At 42.2% G+C, this 19,297-nt stretch overlaps 2 protein-coding genes across 2 annotated transcripts in view; both read left to right on the forward strand.

Annotated features, from left to right (window-relative positions):
* The first annotated feature begins 418 nt into the window (after positions 1-418).
* Positions 419-12,954, forward strand: NDUFV2 (NADH:ubiquinone oxidoreductase core subunit V2). Its single transcript, XM_068671616.1, has 8 exons — positions 419-577; positions 2,036-2,101; positions 5,467-5,529; positions 5,618-5,734; positions 7,402-7,570; positions 9,055-9,164; positions 11,861-11,937; positions 12,787-12,954. The coding sequence occupies exons 1-8, from the start codon at positions 536-538 to the stop codon at positions 12,878-12,880; spliced, it is 738 nt and encodes a 245-aa protein (XP_068527717.1). The 5' UTR covers positions 419-535; the 3' UTR covers positions 12,881-12,954.
* A 4,171-nt stretch (positions 12,955-17,125) lies between these two features.
* The window catches only part of ANKRD12 (ankyrin repeat domain 12), a 63,782-nt gene continuing 61,610 nt past the window's right edge, over positions 17,126-19,297 (forward strand). Inside the window, exon 1 of the mRNA XM_068671617.1 lies at positions 17,126-17,338. The gene's annotated coding sequence lies outside the window, so the exon portion shown is untranslated. The remainder of the gene's footprint in view (positions 17,339-19,297) is intronic.

Consider the following 19,297-nt stretch of genomic DNA (forward strand, 5'->3'; position numbering starts at 1 on the left):
GTTGTGATTTTTTCTTCCTTGGCGATCCTATTACGATCTACCAAGCAGGGTAGAAAGATGAGGAGGAAAATCTAAGACCAAAAAACGTCACCGGTTCTTCCACATATTCCCAGTTCTATTTATTATTTTATCATTATTTTACTTATACTTGTTTTCGAAGGGATTTTTTTAGGCTTGTTTTCAAATGTGTTGTATTGTGTGTGTGGTTTTTTTTTATTTACAGTGGCGCATGCCACAAAAGCTCGCAATCCACAGAGCGTTCTCATATAGATGCTGTGGGTCGATAATTTGACACAAAATTTTCACACCCAACCAGCCAGGAATTCACAATTTAGAAGAGAGGCAGCCTGGTGGGAAAACACCGATATTTTTCTTTTTATTTTTCTATTTTTTTCCTCCCCCCCCCGGCCTGTGAGGGCCGGCTCCCTCTCCTCAGGCGGCCGCGCATGCGCGGGGCGGTCCCGTCCCGCGGTGGCAGCGCCGAGGGCGAGCGCAGGCCTCAAGGAGAGGGCCGGGGGGAGGGGGCGCCGCCGCCATGTTCCTCTGCGCTCCCCTGCGGGCCGCGGCCGCCCGCTCGGTAAGGAGGCGGCGAGATGGGGGGCGGCTCTGCGCCACACGGGGCCTTGGGGCAGCGCTGGGCCGGCCTGGGCCGTCGGGGGGGGATTCGGGGAAGGGCATCGCCCCCTCACGGGGTCGTCCCCGCCGGCTGGTGGCGGCCGGCGGGTTGCTGTGGGGTCGTGGGGCGCTGCGCTGTGTGGGGGCTGGGGGTGAGGGGCTGGTGTCTGGCGCTGTTTTTCCATGCCGAGGACCAGCGACGCTGGCTGAAATCCTCCAGGCCTGTCTGAAAAGCAGGGGTTGGCCTGCCTCGGCCTGGAGCCTGGGGCTGGGCTCTGGGAAGCCGAGCGGTGTCCTTAAAGGAAAGGGGTCAGAGCGTGTTCCCTGCAAGCAGGCTGCCCCTCACAGCGGGACACCCTAAAATTAGGCACCTGGGGCTTACCGTGCTGACCCTACACTGCCACAGCTGTATGTGAGTGCACTAAACTTGCTTAAGATTTAGCAGGGTTAACTCCATTGTCTGCAGGATTTCTGCTGTACTCGTATGCTCTGCTTGCACTTTGAGTCCTCTGCCTGAATTTTACTTATTGTCACATTCACTGAGAAGCTGGCACGCTGCTTTTTTTTTTTTTTTTTTGCAGATAAGCAGGGCCTGTAGTTGCCTGGTAGTTAGGTTTCGATCCCAGCTCTGACCCCGTGCCTCTATTTTTGCTTGTTGGATGCTGACCCATTTGAGATCCAACAAATTTTATACACAAAGAGTTACAGAGGGCTGTTTTTTTAATCCTTCTCCTACTTTAAGAGCTCTCAAAATTAGTCTAGAATTCAATATTAATCTAATATTGATTTAAGATGAATTTTGTGCAAAATGTTTGCTTGTGACAAGGTAATATCATAAGGTGACTTTAATATTTCTGGCCAGAATCTAGCATTCTCAATTTATTTTGGCATGACTGATCTAGTGATAGACTATAGGAAATAGCTGAAAACAGCCTGCATACACGTCTGTGTTCTCTTGGTATTTCAGGTGCTTAATTTTTTGTCATCTTTTGTCATGCTGTTCAGTTAGCCGAAAGCTGAAGGAACACCTAACTGAGAAGAACCTCAGTATAAATGGTACCCTCAGCAAACTTTGGGAAGCACATATGCTATAAAGTAACACCCTGCAAAATTCTTCATGAAATATTTAATGAGGATTTGTACTCGAGGCAGATTTAAGCTATGTTAGAACATCACCAGTCTGAAGTTAAATCTTTTAACTCCCCTTAACATACCTTGACCATTTCAGACAGTGTAGCTGTGCTCTCCTAATAGTATCCTAGAGCTCTTTGTATTCTTCTCAACATGATTTAAATTTAGTGATGACAAAAGAATTAATGGTTTACAATTAGGAAAGAAATCAAGCTCATTCTGAAAATGATTATACAAATTATAGACTGTTGATATATAATTATTATAGACTACTTTATTTTGTTTGTAGATAAGACAAATCCGCTACTTGCATGGAACACCAGCATGCAGCTCCAGTGGAGGAGCCTTATTTGTGGTAAGTAATTTACCCTACTGGAAAAGGGGCGTGTAACAAGAGTTTGGCATGTGATTTTTTTAAATCTGCCTAAAGTTTCTGATGTGCAGAACTTTGGTGCAGAAGTCTAGTGGAAATCTTTTTGCTAGAGTTGTGATAAGAGTATGAAAAGGCTTTATTTTGGTATCATTTATTTCTTTATATAATGAAAACTCCCGTAGTGGTGGTGTTAGCATTTGTGTGTGATTACAGGTGAGATTTTGTTTAAATGTATTTCATTACAAAACAGCTCTTGTTTCCTTTTCTTACTATAGTTAATTTAATTTGTAATGGAAGCTTGTGACACTTTTTGTGGTCCCAGTTTCTTGGCTTCTACAATTTGCCACAGAATTAACCATAGGTCTGGGTCTGGGTCTAGCTGTTTGCTAGCAGTTGAAAAATGCAATTCTGGTTCATGCGCCGTGACGTACAATAAGTTGAGTAGCAATTCATGATTGAGTCCATCAGGCATTATTGCAATACATAAAAACAGCAATAGTGATTGCATAAGTACAAAAGCACTCAATATTTAAACAACTAAAGAAGGTGTGCTGTCTGTCTACCTGTGAAGAGAACCTGAAGCATCTCTGAGATGTCTTCTGTCCCATTCTGCTCCATTCAGTGCTTTATCTAGACTTCAGCCCAACAGCTGAGTAATTTGGCATTTTTCCACCATTTGGTGGAAATCAGCGCTCTTCTAGAGAATTGACCATTTTGTTGGAAGCAGGTGCTCAGCGTTTTTGGACAGACTTTTTTTTTTTTTTGACTTTTTGCAGCTGCTGCTGTCTCCGCAGCTTTCCCGTTGGATGAAGCTAATGGGATTACAGTACATGCTTCGTGTAGTTTTCCAGCAACCTGAACAGGCATTGGTGATTTATGGAGTGAGAGCTGATACTCAAGGAATACAGGAAACATGAGTGTAGGCTGACGAGTTAGGAAACTTCAAGAGTAGTTTGAGATTGGTGAAGACAGGCAAAAGGTGGCTTTGACACGCTAATGGATGGCGATGTCAGGTAGATGAGGCTAGACAGCTTCGTAAATTCTCCAGGCGTTTTGCAAGACTTACATTATTGTTTCAGTGGCTTGCTGGAGCGAGGAGAATGAAACTAGCAAAAGGGAGCTAGAAAATAAAAGCTGTGAGCTTTAGTTAGCTTCTTGTGATTATTTTTTTTTTGTGATTTCTTGAGAGTTTTGTTTAATAGCATCAATAACTCCTTTTATTTTTATTCCCCAACAGAACTTTTGCTAGAAGAGCACTGGAAATTGTTTGTGGGGTGTTTTTTTGTTTGTTTTTATAATGGAGTATTTGTTCTTTTATGAAGTTTTTATTGTTCGTACTGATGTATGGTTTTTAAGGATATCATTTTAGAGATGATACACTGGAAATAACAGCTGTTCTAGACGGAGGGAGATCAAGTAGAAACATAACTAGCAAGTAACAGCGGAAGGCAAAATAGTAGCCTGAAATAAAACAGGCGTGCAGATTTGAGAAGGAAAAGTTAAGTTATGGAAATACCATGAATCATGGATTATCAGTGCAGCTATGACCTACAGCAGATCTGTAAGGGAAAGAAATTAAAACTTGCACGGTATTTCCAGTCACTTCTTTTTTCCTTCAATAGCCTCTTTTTAAGAACTTTCATTGATTTCGGTAGAAAACCCTCTCCAATAATACATACGATGAGTGAAATCCTTTCTTTGGGTCGGACTAAAATAGAGGCAACTCTGTTCGTGAAAGCTGTTTTATGTTCTAGACTGGACAAACAACACATTCATGCTTACTAAAAGATCAGTGTGTTCAAAGCAAATCAGTTACCATTCTGTAATTCCTGTTATTACAGGGAAAGTCACCTCAAGTGGAGGAGTACGCATTGATTGTAGGGTTTTTTAGGCTTGGAACTGGGAAAGGGATATTTGTGCCCTCAAACTGACGGCGGTAGTAGTACTGGCTGCCCCAGCGTATCGATGGGATAAGCAAAGGGAATCTCTCACTAGGACACCAGCTGTGATTCAAAGTTGTGTTTGACCTTTTGGTGTTTCTGTATTAAAATTTCTAAATCCAGGAATGGCTGTGAATCATCCACATTTTAAGTTGTGCACTGACAACAGTCGCTCACAATGTTAGTGACTTGCCGTGTTCGATCTTTCATGAAATCCTTCCATACTTTCTAAGAAGGTAGCACCGAATGGCTTGGGTAGGAAGGGAGCTTAAAGATCACCTGGTTCCACCCCCCCTGCCACGGGCAGGGACACCTCCCACTAGACCAGGGTGCTCAAAGCCTCATCCAGCCTGGCCTAAAAAGGTAGCGTGGAAACTGTAAAATCATCCTAGGTTGTTTGAGAGGATGATGAAAGTCAGAGGAGTAGGGTTCATTCCTTTAGTTATTGGTTGTGGATGACTTTTAGCTTCAACCATTGAGTATAGCTTGAATTTTTGTGTACTTTTCCAATTTAATTTGAAACATTCTCAGTTTTAAAATAGCATAAAGCTTGGACTCAAACTCAGCTATGAGTATGTCTTAATGAGCTACTCGGAGATAACTGGAAGTTTTGTGCAGCAAGCTTTTGTAGGGGGTAAGGGCTTTTATCAGAACTGAAATTTTATTGCAGTAACAATCACTTTCTTCAAGACTTCCAAATTTGTATTTTCTGAAAATAAAAATCAGAACTAATTTCAATTTGATGTTTTCCAAGAACACCACCTTAGAAATATTATGATAAAATACCTGATTTTTGGAAGTAGGAATTTGGAAAGTCTGCTTGTTCTGTTCTGATTCAGAATCGTATGCAAAATGTTGATATCTCTTACAAAATTATGAAATGTAAAAATTGGTTAATAATATATGTTTAAATGTGGACATATTTATATAGAAAGTTTCTTGATAAGTTTTAAAGTTTTTTATAGTTAAGGTCTCATGGGAAAACAAAAAAAAAATGGGCTATGGTTTTAGTCTTTTGTTGTTTGTTAAGGTATTAACTAGAGGACTCTTCATCTACTTGTGATGAGTTTGACCATAATTGCCAAATTGTATCAGCTGTTACAGATGTCTGTTTTGTAAATAATACCAATTTCTTGAAGAAATAATTACTTGAATAGGAAATAACAGGAATAAGTTGTCTTTTTTTTTTTTTTAAGAGTGATTAAATAATTACCAACATGTTTTATTACTTTCTGAGAGATGGTTAGTCGTTTATGATAGAGTACTATGACATTTTTATCTGGAATGTATCAAATCAGTTTTATTCAAGTACCTCAACTGTAACGGTCTAATAAAATACTTCACAACAGTAAATCTGTCTTGAATAATTCCCTGACAACTCTATTATTTCTTTTACTTTTCTTGAAGCACAGGGATAGTCCCGAAAATAATCCAGATACTCCCTTTGAGTTCACACCTGAGAACAAAAAGGTATGCAGATAAAATAAAATCTACCATAAGCATGCAAGCTTTGTCTTTATCTCAGTACTGATATTTTTCCTCTTTTTCATTTAAAAAGCGAATAGAAGCAATCATAAACAATTACCCAGGGGGACACAAGTCTGCAGCTGTGATGGCAGTACTAGATCTGGCTCAAAGACAGCATGGATGGTTGCCCATTTCAGCTATGAACAAGGTATTTAGTGCTAACTTATTTTGCAAGCATATTTTTTTTTAAATCTAACTCTTTATAGTACAATATTAGCACTTTTACCAAAGTGGACTAATGCAGGAATTTACATGTAGCACAGAACTGTGCTACATTCTGTATGTAGCACATGTCTCATTCACTATGAGACTACGTTAAAATAAAAAAAATAAAAAAAAAAAAAAAGGAAAACTATTGCAGGAACCTTGCCTCTGTTTGTGTAATATAAGCCCACTGCTAGCAGCTACAGGCTGAACAAAACAAAGACAACGTGGGCCTTACTTAGACAGGCTCTTCCCAGAATCATCCTGGAAGTAGGAGTAAACTTGAAAGACTGTTCACTGCTTAATTTGGGGGAAAGAAAAATGATGATGTTTTACTATTCTTCTGTACCTCAGTAGCACTATGCACATGGCCAGGATTGTACTTAATCTCTGGGCCTGTAAAGATTTCCACAACGCACGTGGTGGTGTAGTGGGTACAGTGAGTATTTCGTAATGCCTCGTAGCAAGTGTCCTTAAGACTGGTTTCTTATCAAGTTACTGATTAAAATGTTTCAAAATAAGCAAACAGCTACGTTGCTCCAAAGTGATAGGTTGCATGGCAGAAATCAAGTACCAAGAAATTTGCACCTCAGTTTTTCTATTCATACAACTTAATCTCGTATTTTGTGTTGCAAACTGGCATTATCAGTTTTAAAGTGAAGTGTTTCAAATTCAATCAAGATAAACTAAAAGCAGGATTGTGAGGATTATAGAAGTTACTGAGTAAGAGTAAAGTGCATGCTTAGAAACAGTGGCAGACATTGTATAAAGCTGCAAATAATGTAGGATAAAGCCTCAAATCTCCATTAACACCAAATGGGAAAAGTCTTTTTATGCTTACTTGGAAAGTGATATGTTTTAAATGACCTAAGATTTTTAAGCAAGCAAATATTTTCTGTGGCTTGTTATTTGCCTGCTGCTATAGGTACTGGAATACAGAACAGCCACGCTTTTGAAAGCTGTCAGTTCTCAATCTGAGCAATGTGCCAGGGTTCCAGGTTAGTGAGGTCAGGGGTACTTCCACCAGAACTGACTGCATGGAGAGTCGCTGTATTTATTAGCAGGGACACCAATTTGCAGGTGTAGTAGTGGTGGTTTTAGGGCCAGCCCTGGTACATCACGGGACCCAAGAAAGCCTGCTGTATCTGAGTGAGGGGAGCGTAGCACCAGCCTGGATTGCTCCCTTTGCCAGAAGGCTGAAGTGGGTTAGCGTGGGCGGATTCATACGAGTGTGTTCATTCATGCAGCAAGAGTGCAAGCAGAGTATGAGCTGGAGCTAATAATGAAAGCTGGGACCCAGCTGACTTCTTGAAACTAGTTTGTGTGTGATGCTGGAGGAGGATTGACTGCAGCTCCTCACTGTGCTAATCCTTGGCTTAGTGGAGCTTGTGTTCAAACAAGGTCAACTCCAGTCAGAGTAACTCGAGTGTTTTTTCTTAGGACTTCAGTAGTTACACTTTGAAATCCATCCCCTTCTTCCTGTGTATCTGGAGTACCTAAGCCTCATAGTGCAGATACAGGACAGGTGACTTGACTGAGATGATTTCTGCAATATCTTTACTGGTGCCCTGTGAGAATTCAATACAGTGTCTTCTTTTCCCCTTATTATAGGTTGCTGAAGTTTTAGAAATGCCTCCCATGAGAGTGTATGAAGTAGCAACCTTCTATACCATGTATAACCGTAAGCCTGTTGGGAAATACCATATCCAGGTCTGCACTACCACGCCTTGCATGCTGCGGGACTCTGATAGCATTTTAGAAGCCATCAAGAAGAAACTTGGTATGATACAAATTTGTAATACGTTTTGTTTTGTTTTGTTTTTTCTCCCTGGTTTAGTGATGAATTATTTTCTAACTGAAATAAAATCCTTTATATGATGGAGACAGTGCAGAAATACTTCTCATTTAGAGTTTTCATTTAGAGTGAGGTCACGGTAGTCCTTATTTTCAAAATCCTACAAAGTCCAAATATTTCAGTACAGTAGAACAAAAGTCAGGAGTGTCATTTAGTGGTCTTAAAGTGATCTTAAAGGCAATTTGCCAGGAAATGAATTATTCTAATATAGCGCCTAATTTGAAATCCAAGAGTTATCCCATATACAGGAGAGGACTCTGAATGTCATGTCACTTCTTTATATGTAAAATAAGATTTTTAAGGTATATGCTATACGAAATTATTAGTGAGGCTTTTTCTCCTTAAATAAGGTGACTTATACGTTTCTCATGGGAAAAGTCAGTTGAGAGTTCTGCATCATGTGAGATGTAAGGAGAACTCACTGCTTTTGTGTACTTTTTCTCCGCTTTTCTCCTTGTTGTGTTATGAGGAGAAGAGGGTAAGGTCAACAACTAACTTTTCCCATCCTATGCAGTCACGTTATGCTGACCTTTCAGAAAAACGACAGTGATAAGGGCTAAGACCAGTTGTTTATAATCTTGCTTCCCTCATGTTCCATTGTCTGGAAAAGGCATTTTTAGATTCAGCTTGTCCTGGTTTTGTTGCTGCAAAGATGGCTTGATTTTAATTGAAACTTAGTTTGAGAAGTCAAAGGAAAAGCAACTGTTTCCTGGAATTAAGAGTGTTTGTGTAGATCATACTGAGACACAGGCCTCACTTAAACTTTTCCTAATTTTTGCCCCTGTTAACTATGGGGGGGAAATTGCATCTTAGCCTTTATCCTTCCACAGAATGTTCTGGCAAGCTAGGACTCTGAGATGTTATTTTGGCTAACCTGCCCTCTGGGGGAGGTCTGTATCTTTTTTGGTTATATCACTAGAGCAGTAACGCGTCATGGAAGCTAAGCATGCGTATGATGGGGTTGTTCAGGAAATAAGCTCTTGTGGAGGAACTTGGAAGCTGTTTGCAAATTTGGACCAACACTCCTAATACTTGGCTCTTGGTTAATTTGGGGATTCAGTACTTAACGCTGATTATTAACACATTTCATATCAACATAGGAGAGCTATATTTTCCAATTTTTTCTATTACATCATATCGATTCCTAAAAATATTCCTGAGTAGAGCTTTTCTGAGAACTGTCATTTCATGGTTATTTTTCAACAAATAAAAACTAAATCAGGTCTTCAAAATGTATCCAAAGACTAACTTCACAGTCTTAGACTCGTTTAAGAGGATTTAACTGTACAAATGTTTTTGCGGCCAAAATACACGTAATGAGGAAATTATGGAGTAATTACAATATTGTTTATTAATCTTGATCCATAACCATTGCTGAACCTAATATTCTTTTTTTTTTTTTTTTTTAGGTATAAAAGTTGGGGAAACAACACCTGATAAACTCTTCACATTGATTGAAGTGGAATGTCTGGGTGCTTGTGTAAATGCACCGATGGTACAAATAAATGACAACTATTATGTAAGTATTTTTAAGAAACTAGATTTCTTTGAGCTACCTGAATCTTCATTCTTTCTGATTGTGAATTTTTGGTCGGTTACTCAAATTGCTGTTGGCAGGGGTAACTTAGAACATATTTAACTTTCTCAGCCTCTTCCTGAAACACTTCATCTGTGCAATAATGTATTGATGTCCTGGTCTCTAGAAGAACACACATTGTAAATGCTCTCGTTTTCATATGGAGGTGATGAGATCATGGATAGAGATTCTCATGGAAGTGGTGTTTTGGCATATCCATCCAGCAGAATGAGCAGTTTCACAGGTGGCTTTCAGATTGAGAAAGAATGCTTTTTTCCTTTAGATTTTTTTTTTAAACTCTGCATCATTGCCTTTTTGTGGTTACTGTAGTTCTCTGTCTCTCCTTTTCTCATTTAATGAGCAAGTTAAGATGATGCATCATCTGCTAAAAGTCAGCTTGCTTTAATTACCAGGTTTTGCCTTTCCATACAGTAGCACTACCTACCCTAAATAAATACGTTCAGTAGGTGTTCTGCTTTGGGCTTTGTTTCAGAGGTGTGCTTTGTCATTTGAAGTAATGCAGACAGTTTATAATCTGGAAGCACAAACAGCTTGGTTTTGTCATTTAGTAGTATATAATGGAAAAGAAGAAGAAAATGTACAGCATGGAGTTCTATAGACACTGTGGAGTAAGTCCAAAAAGCAGCAGACCATGATGGTATAGAGTAAAATGCTATTTCTATTGTGTTTTTCTCCCAAAAAATAAAAACTTAGGAAGTTTCAGTCCTCTTCGGACTGAATGGCCACACCTTGTTCTGTGTGCCTGTTTGAACCCAGTGCTAGGCTCTTCAGTTCTTCATATCAAAGTCTTTTCTTACCAGCTACTTCTTCAAAGCCTTACATAGTGGTTTTGGATGACGTGTCACTGATGCTATGATAGTGATTCCTACTCTTCTACTAAAACCACTATTCCTGATGTAAAAAATAAAAACAACAAAAAAACCCACTGTGCTTTCTTTATCTAATGCATGATCCCTTCTGAGCAGAGAGAAACATTGGGAGTACTGTTACTGATGTAGTAGCAGTCTTTTGTTAAGCTATCACAGAATGTGGTAGGTGGGTTGAAACATTCTTTCCAGTGTATTAGTATCAGATTATTAATTTCAGCAGTATGGATTTTGATCACAGCTTGTTCCTAGTTCACGTTTACCTTCATTTATTTTGACTAACCTGAACACCATCGACCTGTGTGTTGCAACCTTCCTAACCAGCTTTCTGAAACCATTTAATGTAGACTTGCAGCATAGAATTCTTCTGACAGTGTTTCATTATCTTCTACATAGAAAAAGCACAATTTTTCTGCTTCAGTCTGTTTCTAATGCAGTTTACATCCACAATTTGCTTAACAGCCTTCTAAGTGTTGTTTTTTTACTGTCCTTTTAAAAATGGTTCTTTCACTTGCCTGAATTTCTTCTGATTTTCCTTTGCTAGAAATCGTACTGTAGTCAAAAAGGTACTAGCTGTAGCTCAAAGACTTTTTTTCTTTTTAAAATCATAATTGTCAAGGGGATTAGTGCCTTGTCTTTTGCGCTTCATATTTCATGTAAATACAGCATCTTAGTATGAGACTCTTTGTATGAGAGTCATAAGTGGTATCTAAAGTTGTAAAAGTTGGTGTTACCCACTGTCACATTCTGATTTATTCTTGAGTTTTGTCCATCGCCATGACTGTGACTGAGAACATGCAAATACTCTTTTAAAAAAGGAGAATTCTGCTTTGAAAATCAAGTTCTTCTCAATGCAGTCACTTCCTTGTTTGGCTTCTCTTTTTTCTATATAGAACTGGAATCAGAGGCATGACAGTGTATTTGGAAAGCCCATAACTATGAATGAGTTTAAACTTGGTGCAGCTGTTAACTTAAAATATACAGTACTGCTAGTGTAATGCTGTCTTAACTTGCTTGATGAGTTCTTAAAGTTTCCTGAGGGAAATACTGCAGCCTATGGAAGATAAAGGGAACTTAAGAATGGTATCAAGAAGCAAAACCTGTGGCATAGTAAGGAGAAGGGAACAAGATAATACAGAATTCATGTATTTTTCATTTCATTGTGCTGATGCATTTTTTGATAGCGGCCTGCCTATAAATCTGGAATTTCAATCAAACAGGTACTCAGTAAGCTTTTAAAACCACATTAAAACAGTCAGTTGGAAAGTATGGTCTAGCTTAACACTATTTTTGAACTTTTAGACTTCTGAATTATGGCTTGCTTGGCTGCCATCAGCCCGAAGAATTCATGCATTGGAATAAATGCAGTCTTTAAATACCATCTAAAACTTATTTTAAAACTATCTTGTGATGCTAACACAGTCTGATTTACTTATTCTTTTTTAAGAATTGTTCTTCTCTACTGCACCCACTAGCTTGCTAAGGAATTTGAAACCACAAACCCAAGTGATTGATGACTAGAGTGAACACTGTTAGCTTTAACATCATTTCTGCAACTATATGTAAATTAGAAATATTAGTAATAAAATTACATTAGGCTTTTTAATTTTCCTTATTCTTTAAAATGGTATATGTATGTCAATAACAGGATCAAAATTACCTGTGCTAGGATCCCCATTTAGATGGCCACACATCTGATAATTGTAAATGCTGCAGTTAGCATAATTGCTGACTTTTTACTTGTTTTTTTAGGAGGATTTGACACCCAAAGATATCGAAGAGATAATTGATGAGCTAAAGGCCGGCAAAGTTCCCAAACCTGGCCCAAGGTATGCTGTATTTGTATGATAATGTGCAGCTACTTGAAGGCTTCTCCTTTTGAGGAAGGAAATTGTAATTCCTATTACAACTCTAGGAGTTCACAACATGCAGCTAAACAGTGTTAATTAATTTACTGAACAGCATGGTATTTATTCAGTGCCTTTCTATTTATTCAAAGCCGGAAAGAACTGAGTAGAGAAATTTCATGTTCCTTATGACTACAGGACCGTGAAATGGGAAAATCACAGCTTCATTTGGCTCAGGATCTAACAGGTGAAGGATGTCACCTGTTTTTTACATGTTGATTTCATGTAAATCAACAGTACCTGTTCGGGGGGAAGTTTGTGAAATGTTTATTTCTGAAGTGTTATCACCTGCTACTTCCCATTGTTCTTTGTTAATTCAAATATACCAATGGGTGTGTGAATGGCGTAATTAATTACTATCATTTGATTGTAGTGTGTTACCTATTCCTATTTTTTTCAGAATAAGAGAACGATGTTAAAAGCTAGTTTCTGAGTGCAGGGAGACATCTCTAGCAGAAACAGGACTAATACAATTGGAATGTTGCCTTTAGTATTGGTGGTATCAACATCACCTTTGTTTGGTCTACCTTTAAATAAGTGAATAAAAAACCCTAACAGTTACATCTTGCATTTGAGTTATGAAGCTGTTTGTTGTTACTTGAATTTGAAAGCCTTTAATTAAAGGATGGCATCCCACATTTCTGAAGGATGAATACATGAATGAAACAAGTGGCTTCAGCCTTGAGGCAGTTTTGTTAAGGTCTTTTATCCAGTGATTAAACATCAGTTATAACAGTACCAGCAATGAATAAATCTGCTGTCATTTTTCAGGAGTGGACGTTTTTCTTGTGAGCCAGCTGGTGGCCTTACATCTCTGACCGAACCACCGAAAGGACCGGGTTTTGGAGTTCGAGCTGACCTCTAAGGATGCCTTCAAAGATCTTTGTAATATATGCTAAACTGTCTGAAAATAATAAAGTAACTTTAATCTCAGTAAAATGCTTTATGTTTTAATACTTAAAGATGAAGGGAAGCAATAGGAATTAGAGTGTTTAGCTTACTGTGGTCTAAACTACAGTAAAGCCTAATCACAATTCAGATTATAAAAAAAGTGGACAAAAGTGATTCTGTAGATTGTAAAGTGTCTATTTGTGATCATTGATAGATAAAAAGATGCAATTTTAATCTATCACTGAAAATTCTTTTAGCTATTTCTGACTAAAGGCTTTTTAAAGAGGCAGCAAACCTAACTAAATTTCAAGTTTGGCAAATGCCCAAGGAACAAAGTGAAAGCAGATTCTCAAAACTTTACTGCACGTTACTTTTAACGGCAATTTAAACCAAACAAAAACAGGAAAGGTCCTCCTGTTCTTCTGAAATTGGTGATTCTTCTCATGTCTGACTCTGCCTATTATCATTCAGGAAGAGCGTGAAAACTGTCTTTTTGCCATGTTACAGAAAAAAAAACAAGTAGTAGTAGTAATACTCTACTAAAAGAATGAGCAACAAGAAACCACTTCCTCTACAAATTTATTTAACACAGCCAAAGTATGCAGTTGGGGGGGGAGGGGAGCTAGAGTATACCAGAACGGTTTAATACATGGCTAAGTGTAATATGTGAAACTGTGATTCACAGACCATTCTTTGATATTACTCTTGTGTATCTGTTAATTCTAAGAAAATCTAAAAGTGTGAAGTTGAAGTATTTCTCCGTTAAAAAAAATAATAAAGTGACTGCTCATTGACAGTCGGCACATGTGCTTGTAAATCTGGAAGATGCATTTTTATAATATAAAAATATTACAAGTAATATTCAAAGTTGCTTTAAAATGTTAGGAAACGAATGTGTCCATCACTGGGACCATATAAAAATCATGGGAGTTGTCTGCCTCTTCTAAAATATCTTGTGGAACTACATACTTATTACTAATGTGATAGATGGAGCTTATTTGCATTATTTATACTGCATTCTTTATTCAATTTGTTTTGTTTTGACATTCTGATTAACAGGACTTCCCGAAGCTGTTCTCCCTTTCCTGAGCTAAGTTTTATGTCTACAGCTGTCCCTGCATAATCATAACCTCATGTAGCCTGTTCATGCCCTACCTTCATTTCATAGGCTCTGTGATGTAGTTGCACCAGTAGTAATGTGTATATTACTTGGGTGCAAGACTTGACATCCCCACTACATTACTAAGCTTATAAAATATTGAAATCGCATACGAATGGAAAAGTTTGATAAATACAAATAAAAGTCATAAGTGGTCACTCAGAAAGCATTAAAAATCGTGCATACAACTGATACAGGACACTGTATCTGAGAAAGTAGTACGTGGATTGAAGATTGTAGATGAAAGTTGCTGAATGCTCTTCTAAAAGGTTACTGAAGTGTTTGTAATGGTTACGCTCCTGTAGCAGGCCAGGCGTCCTTCCAGTACTTCCATAGTAGCATAGAATGAGGAAATAGCATACTACATCTTGACGCAGAGACAATTTTTATGTACCAGTGTGTAGCTAAACTCCTTGCTCCACTGTAACGAAGTGGTATTTCTGTTCAAGCAAGGTTACCTTTTGAAGTACACACTGAAGAGAACTGCAAAGTTTTTATGTGGTATGGAGCTATCCTGTGCTAACAATTACTATTTATGTGTTCGCTTGCAGCTGTGAAACTGATAAGCTGCACAATTGGTTTGAAGGGAAAGGGAGTTTTAGCCCTGCTTAGTTTCCTACCTACAATGTTTGGAACTTTTCTAAAGAAGTATCTAAAAACAAAGCTCTGCAATGCCTGACTCCTCCCATCCGTAAAGGTGGACAGGGCGATTTGTTTGCCTTGTTTCAGTTGTCTCCTCAGTTTGTTCTGTCTTAGAAGAAAATGTTTTGATGTCCATCTCATGGCCATCAACACTATCCAACCGGTGGTGGTTTTTTCCTTCGGTAAAGATGGAATAAAGTTAGGAGTAATGGGAAACTCCACTAGATGCCCAATGATGCATTTGATGTCGGAAAGGATTTCCATGTCCTCCGTGAACTGCTAGAAAAATGTTACCTGGAACTGCTCTGTCAATAAGGAACCAGCCCTGACCTTCAGTTCTGTCCATACAGTGCATGAAGTGGGCCTACTGACTGACCTGATGGCTGCCTTCCCGAGGCTTGCACGTGTGCTTTCATCAGCATCACATTTTGCAACTTCTTGGAATAAAGTCCCTATCTTTAGATACTTTTTTTTCCTGCAGTTTGAGATTTTCAGTCACTCAGTTACTAGATGAAGTTCAGCAGTGACAGAGCTGAACCAGCTGCCGTGCATGCTTATCTTGCTAAGACCAGTGTAGCTCACACAGCTGATGGCACGAGATGTTTCACTAGCGAAGGCAGCTCACAGCAAGTACTACGCAAGTCGGCACAAAACAGCTACGAGGGAGCTTTGCAGCCGTGCTGTGTAAAAAGGAGGGACTCCTGGAGGCAAGGGGAAGATGTTAACGTAGGGTTAGCGGTCAACAAGCGTTGCTTTTTAAGAGTCCAAACTGGAGTTCTCCCAAGAGGCTTAAGGAACCGAATTTTCTTTAGTTACTGATGTTATTATCAACTCTTAGCATCTGCTGCAGAAAGTATAAATTGTTTCCCTGTTATCTCAGCTGCTGTTTGTGAACACCTACCAACAGAGACAGGGATCCTGGAACTGCCTGCGCTGATGTACAAGGATGGGAACGCAGCATTACAGCACCGCACTGCACCTGCAGCCCGTCATGGTTAGGGGGTGAATCATCAGCATCTGCCCTGTTAAGCACTGTGAGAAGAACAAATACTCTGCCTTGGGAAACACTTCTCTCTCCTCCTTTTCAACCTGCTCGCAACCTCAAGCGATGACCTCTGGGGTTGGCTGGATGTAAAAGAAGGTGAAGTGGACGCGGCTCCCTTCGTCATGCGGTCACTGGTGCCTGCGCACCTGCTCCTGGGCGGCCGACAGCATGCAAGGTATGCTGATGGAGTCAAAGGGGAATGGCAGCAGTTGCTTTGCAGAAGAAATGAGCTGATTTCTGCAAAAAACTTTGGGAAACAAATTAGACACGTTTACCTAAACCATGCAATGCGCAGCATGGGGATATTCAAGATGTGTGACGCCAGTCTCTAGTTGTGGTGGACCTTGTCCACGGAATACCTACTCTTCATCAAAATAAGGTATTAAATGTAGCATACAGAACAGAAAAGAGGTTAGCACCCATTTTTTTATCCACCGTATTTATTCCAGCATCTCTGACCATTAAAGATGGTGGGCGTGAGGCACAGCACATGCCTTTTGTTTCTATAAAGGGGAACGCCACAGCACTTTCAATTCTTTTTTTTTTTTAAACATAGAAACACGTTTGTTTTGTTTTGCTAAACCCTGTGGATTGATTACTGAAACAAGGGTAATATTTTAAGTCATCCACCAAAGCAGTAGGTGTCAGAATATTTCTAATTAAACGGAAGCAAATGCTTCGTTGTCCCAATATCCTTTAAATGGGAAGAACTGATATTTCTGGCTTGGTAAATGGGGAGGGATTGTTGCTTTATTCGCAGTAACAGGTGAAAGCGGGGCAGCAGGAGCCCCACCGCCTGCAGGGCTTTGTTCCGCCGCCCCCTCAGCGCTCTGACCCTCAGGAGCACCCTGGGGGGCGCCGCCTGAAGCCCCCCCCCGGGCACAAAACCACGCAGACACGCCGTTAAAGCCTCGCTGTGTATTTATTTTAACAACCAGGCGCCGACCCCTTTCTGAGCAGCGAGCGCTGAGGCAGGGTCGCTTTTTAACAGCGCCGCTTTGGTCCCGCAGCCCCCCCGCCACTCTCCCCTCAGGGCCGGCCCGCGTCCCGCCGCGCATGCGCAGCGCCGGCCGTTAAAACTCACTGCGCCATCACCGCCGGAACCCCCCCCCCGGGGAGGGGGCGGGGGCGGCGGGAGGAGGGGGCTGCGCCCGCCGGGGGAAGGAACGGACCCCGGAGGGGGGGGGGTCAACGGAGCCCGGAGGGGGTTAACGGAGCCGGGGCTTAACGGGCTGGGGGGCAGCCCGCTGCTGCTTCCAGAAAGTTCGGGCGGCCGGCAGGGAGCGTGCGCGCCGCTCGCCCCTTCCATTCCTTCCCCTCCCCTCCCTTCCCCGCCTCCCTCCGCTAGGCGCGGCTATGAGGGGAGAGGGGGGGGAGCGGGGAGCGGGGCGCGGGGCGGGGCGGCAGCGGCAGCGGGGGGAGGTGGCGGCGGCATTGGGGCGGCGGCGTTCAAACCCCGCCGGCCACCGGAGCGACGGAGCGAGGGACGGACAGAAGGACAGAACGGACAGACGGACGGACGAACGGACCGGGGGGGGGACGCGGCGGGGAGGCGCCCCTGAGCGGTGCTGCTGGGCGAGGGGGAGGTAAGGAGCCTGCCCGCGGGGGGAGCCATGGCCGCCGCTGTCACCGCCCGCCCGCACGGCGGCTCGGCGGGGAGGCGGCTGCTCGCCGGGCTGGCCTCGCCTCCTTCTCTTCCCTTCCCTTCCTTTCGCTTCTTTCCCTTCCCTTCCCTTCCCTCAGCACCCAACGGCCGCCAGGTGCCGGGCGGCGCAGGTGGAGCTCGGCAACAAAGGAAGGGCGGCGGGGCGGGCACCGGCGGGGGGCTGGGGGCTGACACGAAACATAAGGATTTCAGCCCGTTTTATAACATAATATCCCCTTTTATTCCGCCCCGCTCCGCCTTATCCCCTTTTATTCCACCCCTCTCCACCTCATCCCATTTTATTCTGCCCCCCTCCCCCTTATCCCCTTCCATTCCACCCCATTTCACTCCACCTCACCCCATTTCATCCCATTTCATCCCCCATTACCCCCATTTCATCCCACCTCATCCCATTTTATCCCCCTTCCTTCCTTCCCACCTCCCCGGTGCGACCCAGCCAGGTGGTGTGTGGCAGCTGTCACCTGCCCTCCCCGCACCTTTGTTTTGGGGGATGAGGCGGGGAACCTCTATTTGACCACCTCTGTACGACCCCACAGTTTATGGGGTGTACCTCTGGACGACCCCACAGTTTATGGGATAAAGCAGCGCGGAGGGCGAGCTGTGGTGCCTGCGGGAACACAAAGCTGTCGGGCAGATGCGGAGCGGGCCAAGGGTGCTCACGTTCCAGGAAAAAACTGTTTAATCCTGGAGCGGTGGGGAAGGCTGAGATCACCACGGCTGAGAAATCATTAGCTTTCATTCAAATAATTCCCTGTTATCAGCATGTATGGTCTGAGGGGGAGACACTCCTCGAGTGCGAGTGGTTTTCGGTGTGCACCTCACGCCTGTCACTGAGGTAGGGACGTGCTTGGAGCCCCCACAGGTGCTGTGCGGCTGGGCAGAGGTAAGCACCCCGTGCTTTCCTCCCTCCCCCTGTAACCCTCTGCCCTGGTTCAGGGGTTAGGAGTGCCCGGAGTAACAGAGCTTTAAAAGGCATCAGGGTGTTTCACCTGTTGGCGTTTTCTTTCGTGTTTGTGCAGATGTTGGGTGTCACTTGCTTTTCGTCATTCTTTAGGTAAAAGCTCAGATCCTCAGCTGGCCTTGATGAGCTGGGGACCCAAATCTCACTCTATGTGAATTCAGGAGGTCTCTGTGCAAACTTGAGGACCTGTCTGTTCAGATAAAATTGCAGGCTTTGAGCTACAGCGCAGTGCTACGTTGGGAAGGTAGCAGTAAACCCCTTCACTCTCCTTTTTCTTTTTTTCCCCCATGTACTTTGACTTCCCTGTCAGGTGTCTTGGAACGCAAAAAGTCAAGGGGTGCCAGTGTTTTCCTCAGCACCCAGAGGACCATGGCAGCGTTCTTGTGGTGGTGTCAGTGTTTTCTGTCCAGCCTGTGAGTCTCTTCTCTGATTGCCTGGCTTTTCTCAGATATATTCTATGAAATACTCACTGGGCCTGGCTGGAGAGCGGACAGTGGAGGTCAGAGGGCCTGTGGTTGTTTCGACAAGCTGACAGCTGAATCTGAGAGATGTGAGGGTTTCTGCCCTTCCGCTGCCATCTCCTCGTGCCTTCTCCCACCGAGAGAACTATTCGCAGTTATTGGTGAGCTCTGAACGCTACAGGCAGCAAAACTTATGACAGATGTTGTGTAAGAGAGCAGGCTCTAAGCAACGAGCTAAGTTCATTTATGGCTTCTTCTAGTGGGCTTGCACAATAGGTGGCTTCTTTGAGGACAAGGTCTTTGAGTAAGCAGGCAGAGTGATTGCTTGCATGAAGCATTGAAGCTTATTTGACATTAGCTGGGGGGGGATACTACTGCGTTACCATTTATGCTAGGGTCAAAAGGATAAACTTGAAACTGAACAGTAATTGTTATAGGATGGAGCAGCAGCTTATTT

The sequence above is a fragment of the Anas acuta genome, chromosome 2, assembly GCF_963932015.1.
Source record: "Anas acuta chromosome 2, bAnaAcu1.1, whole genome shotgun sequence".
NCBI lineage: Eukaryota > Metazoa > Chordata > Aves > Anseriformes > Anatidae > Anas > Anas acuta.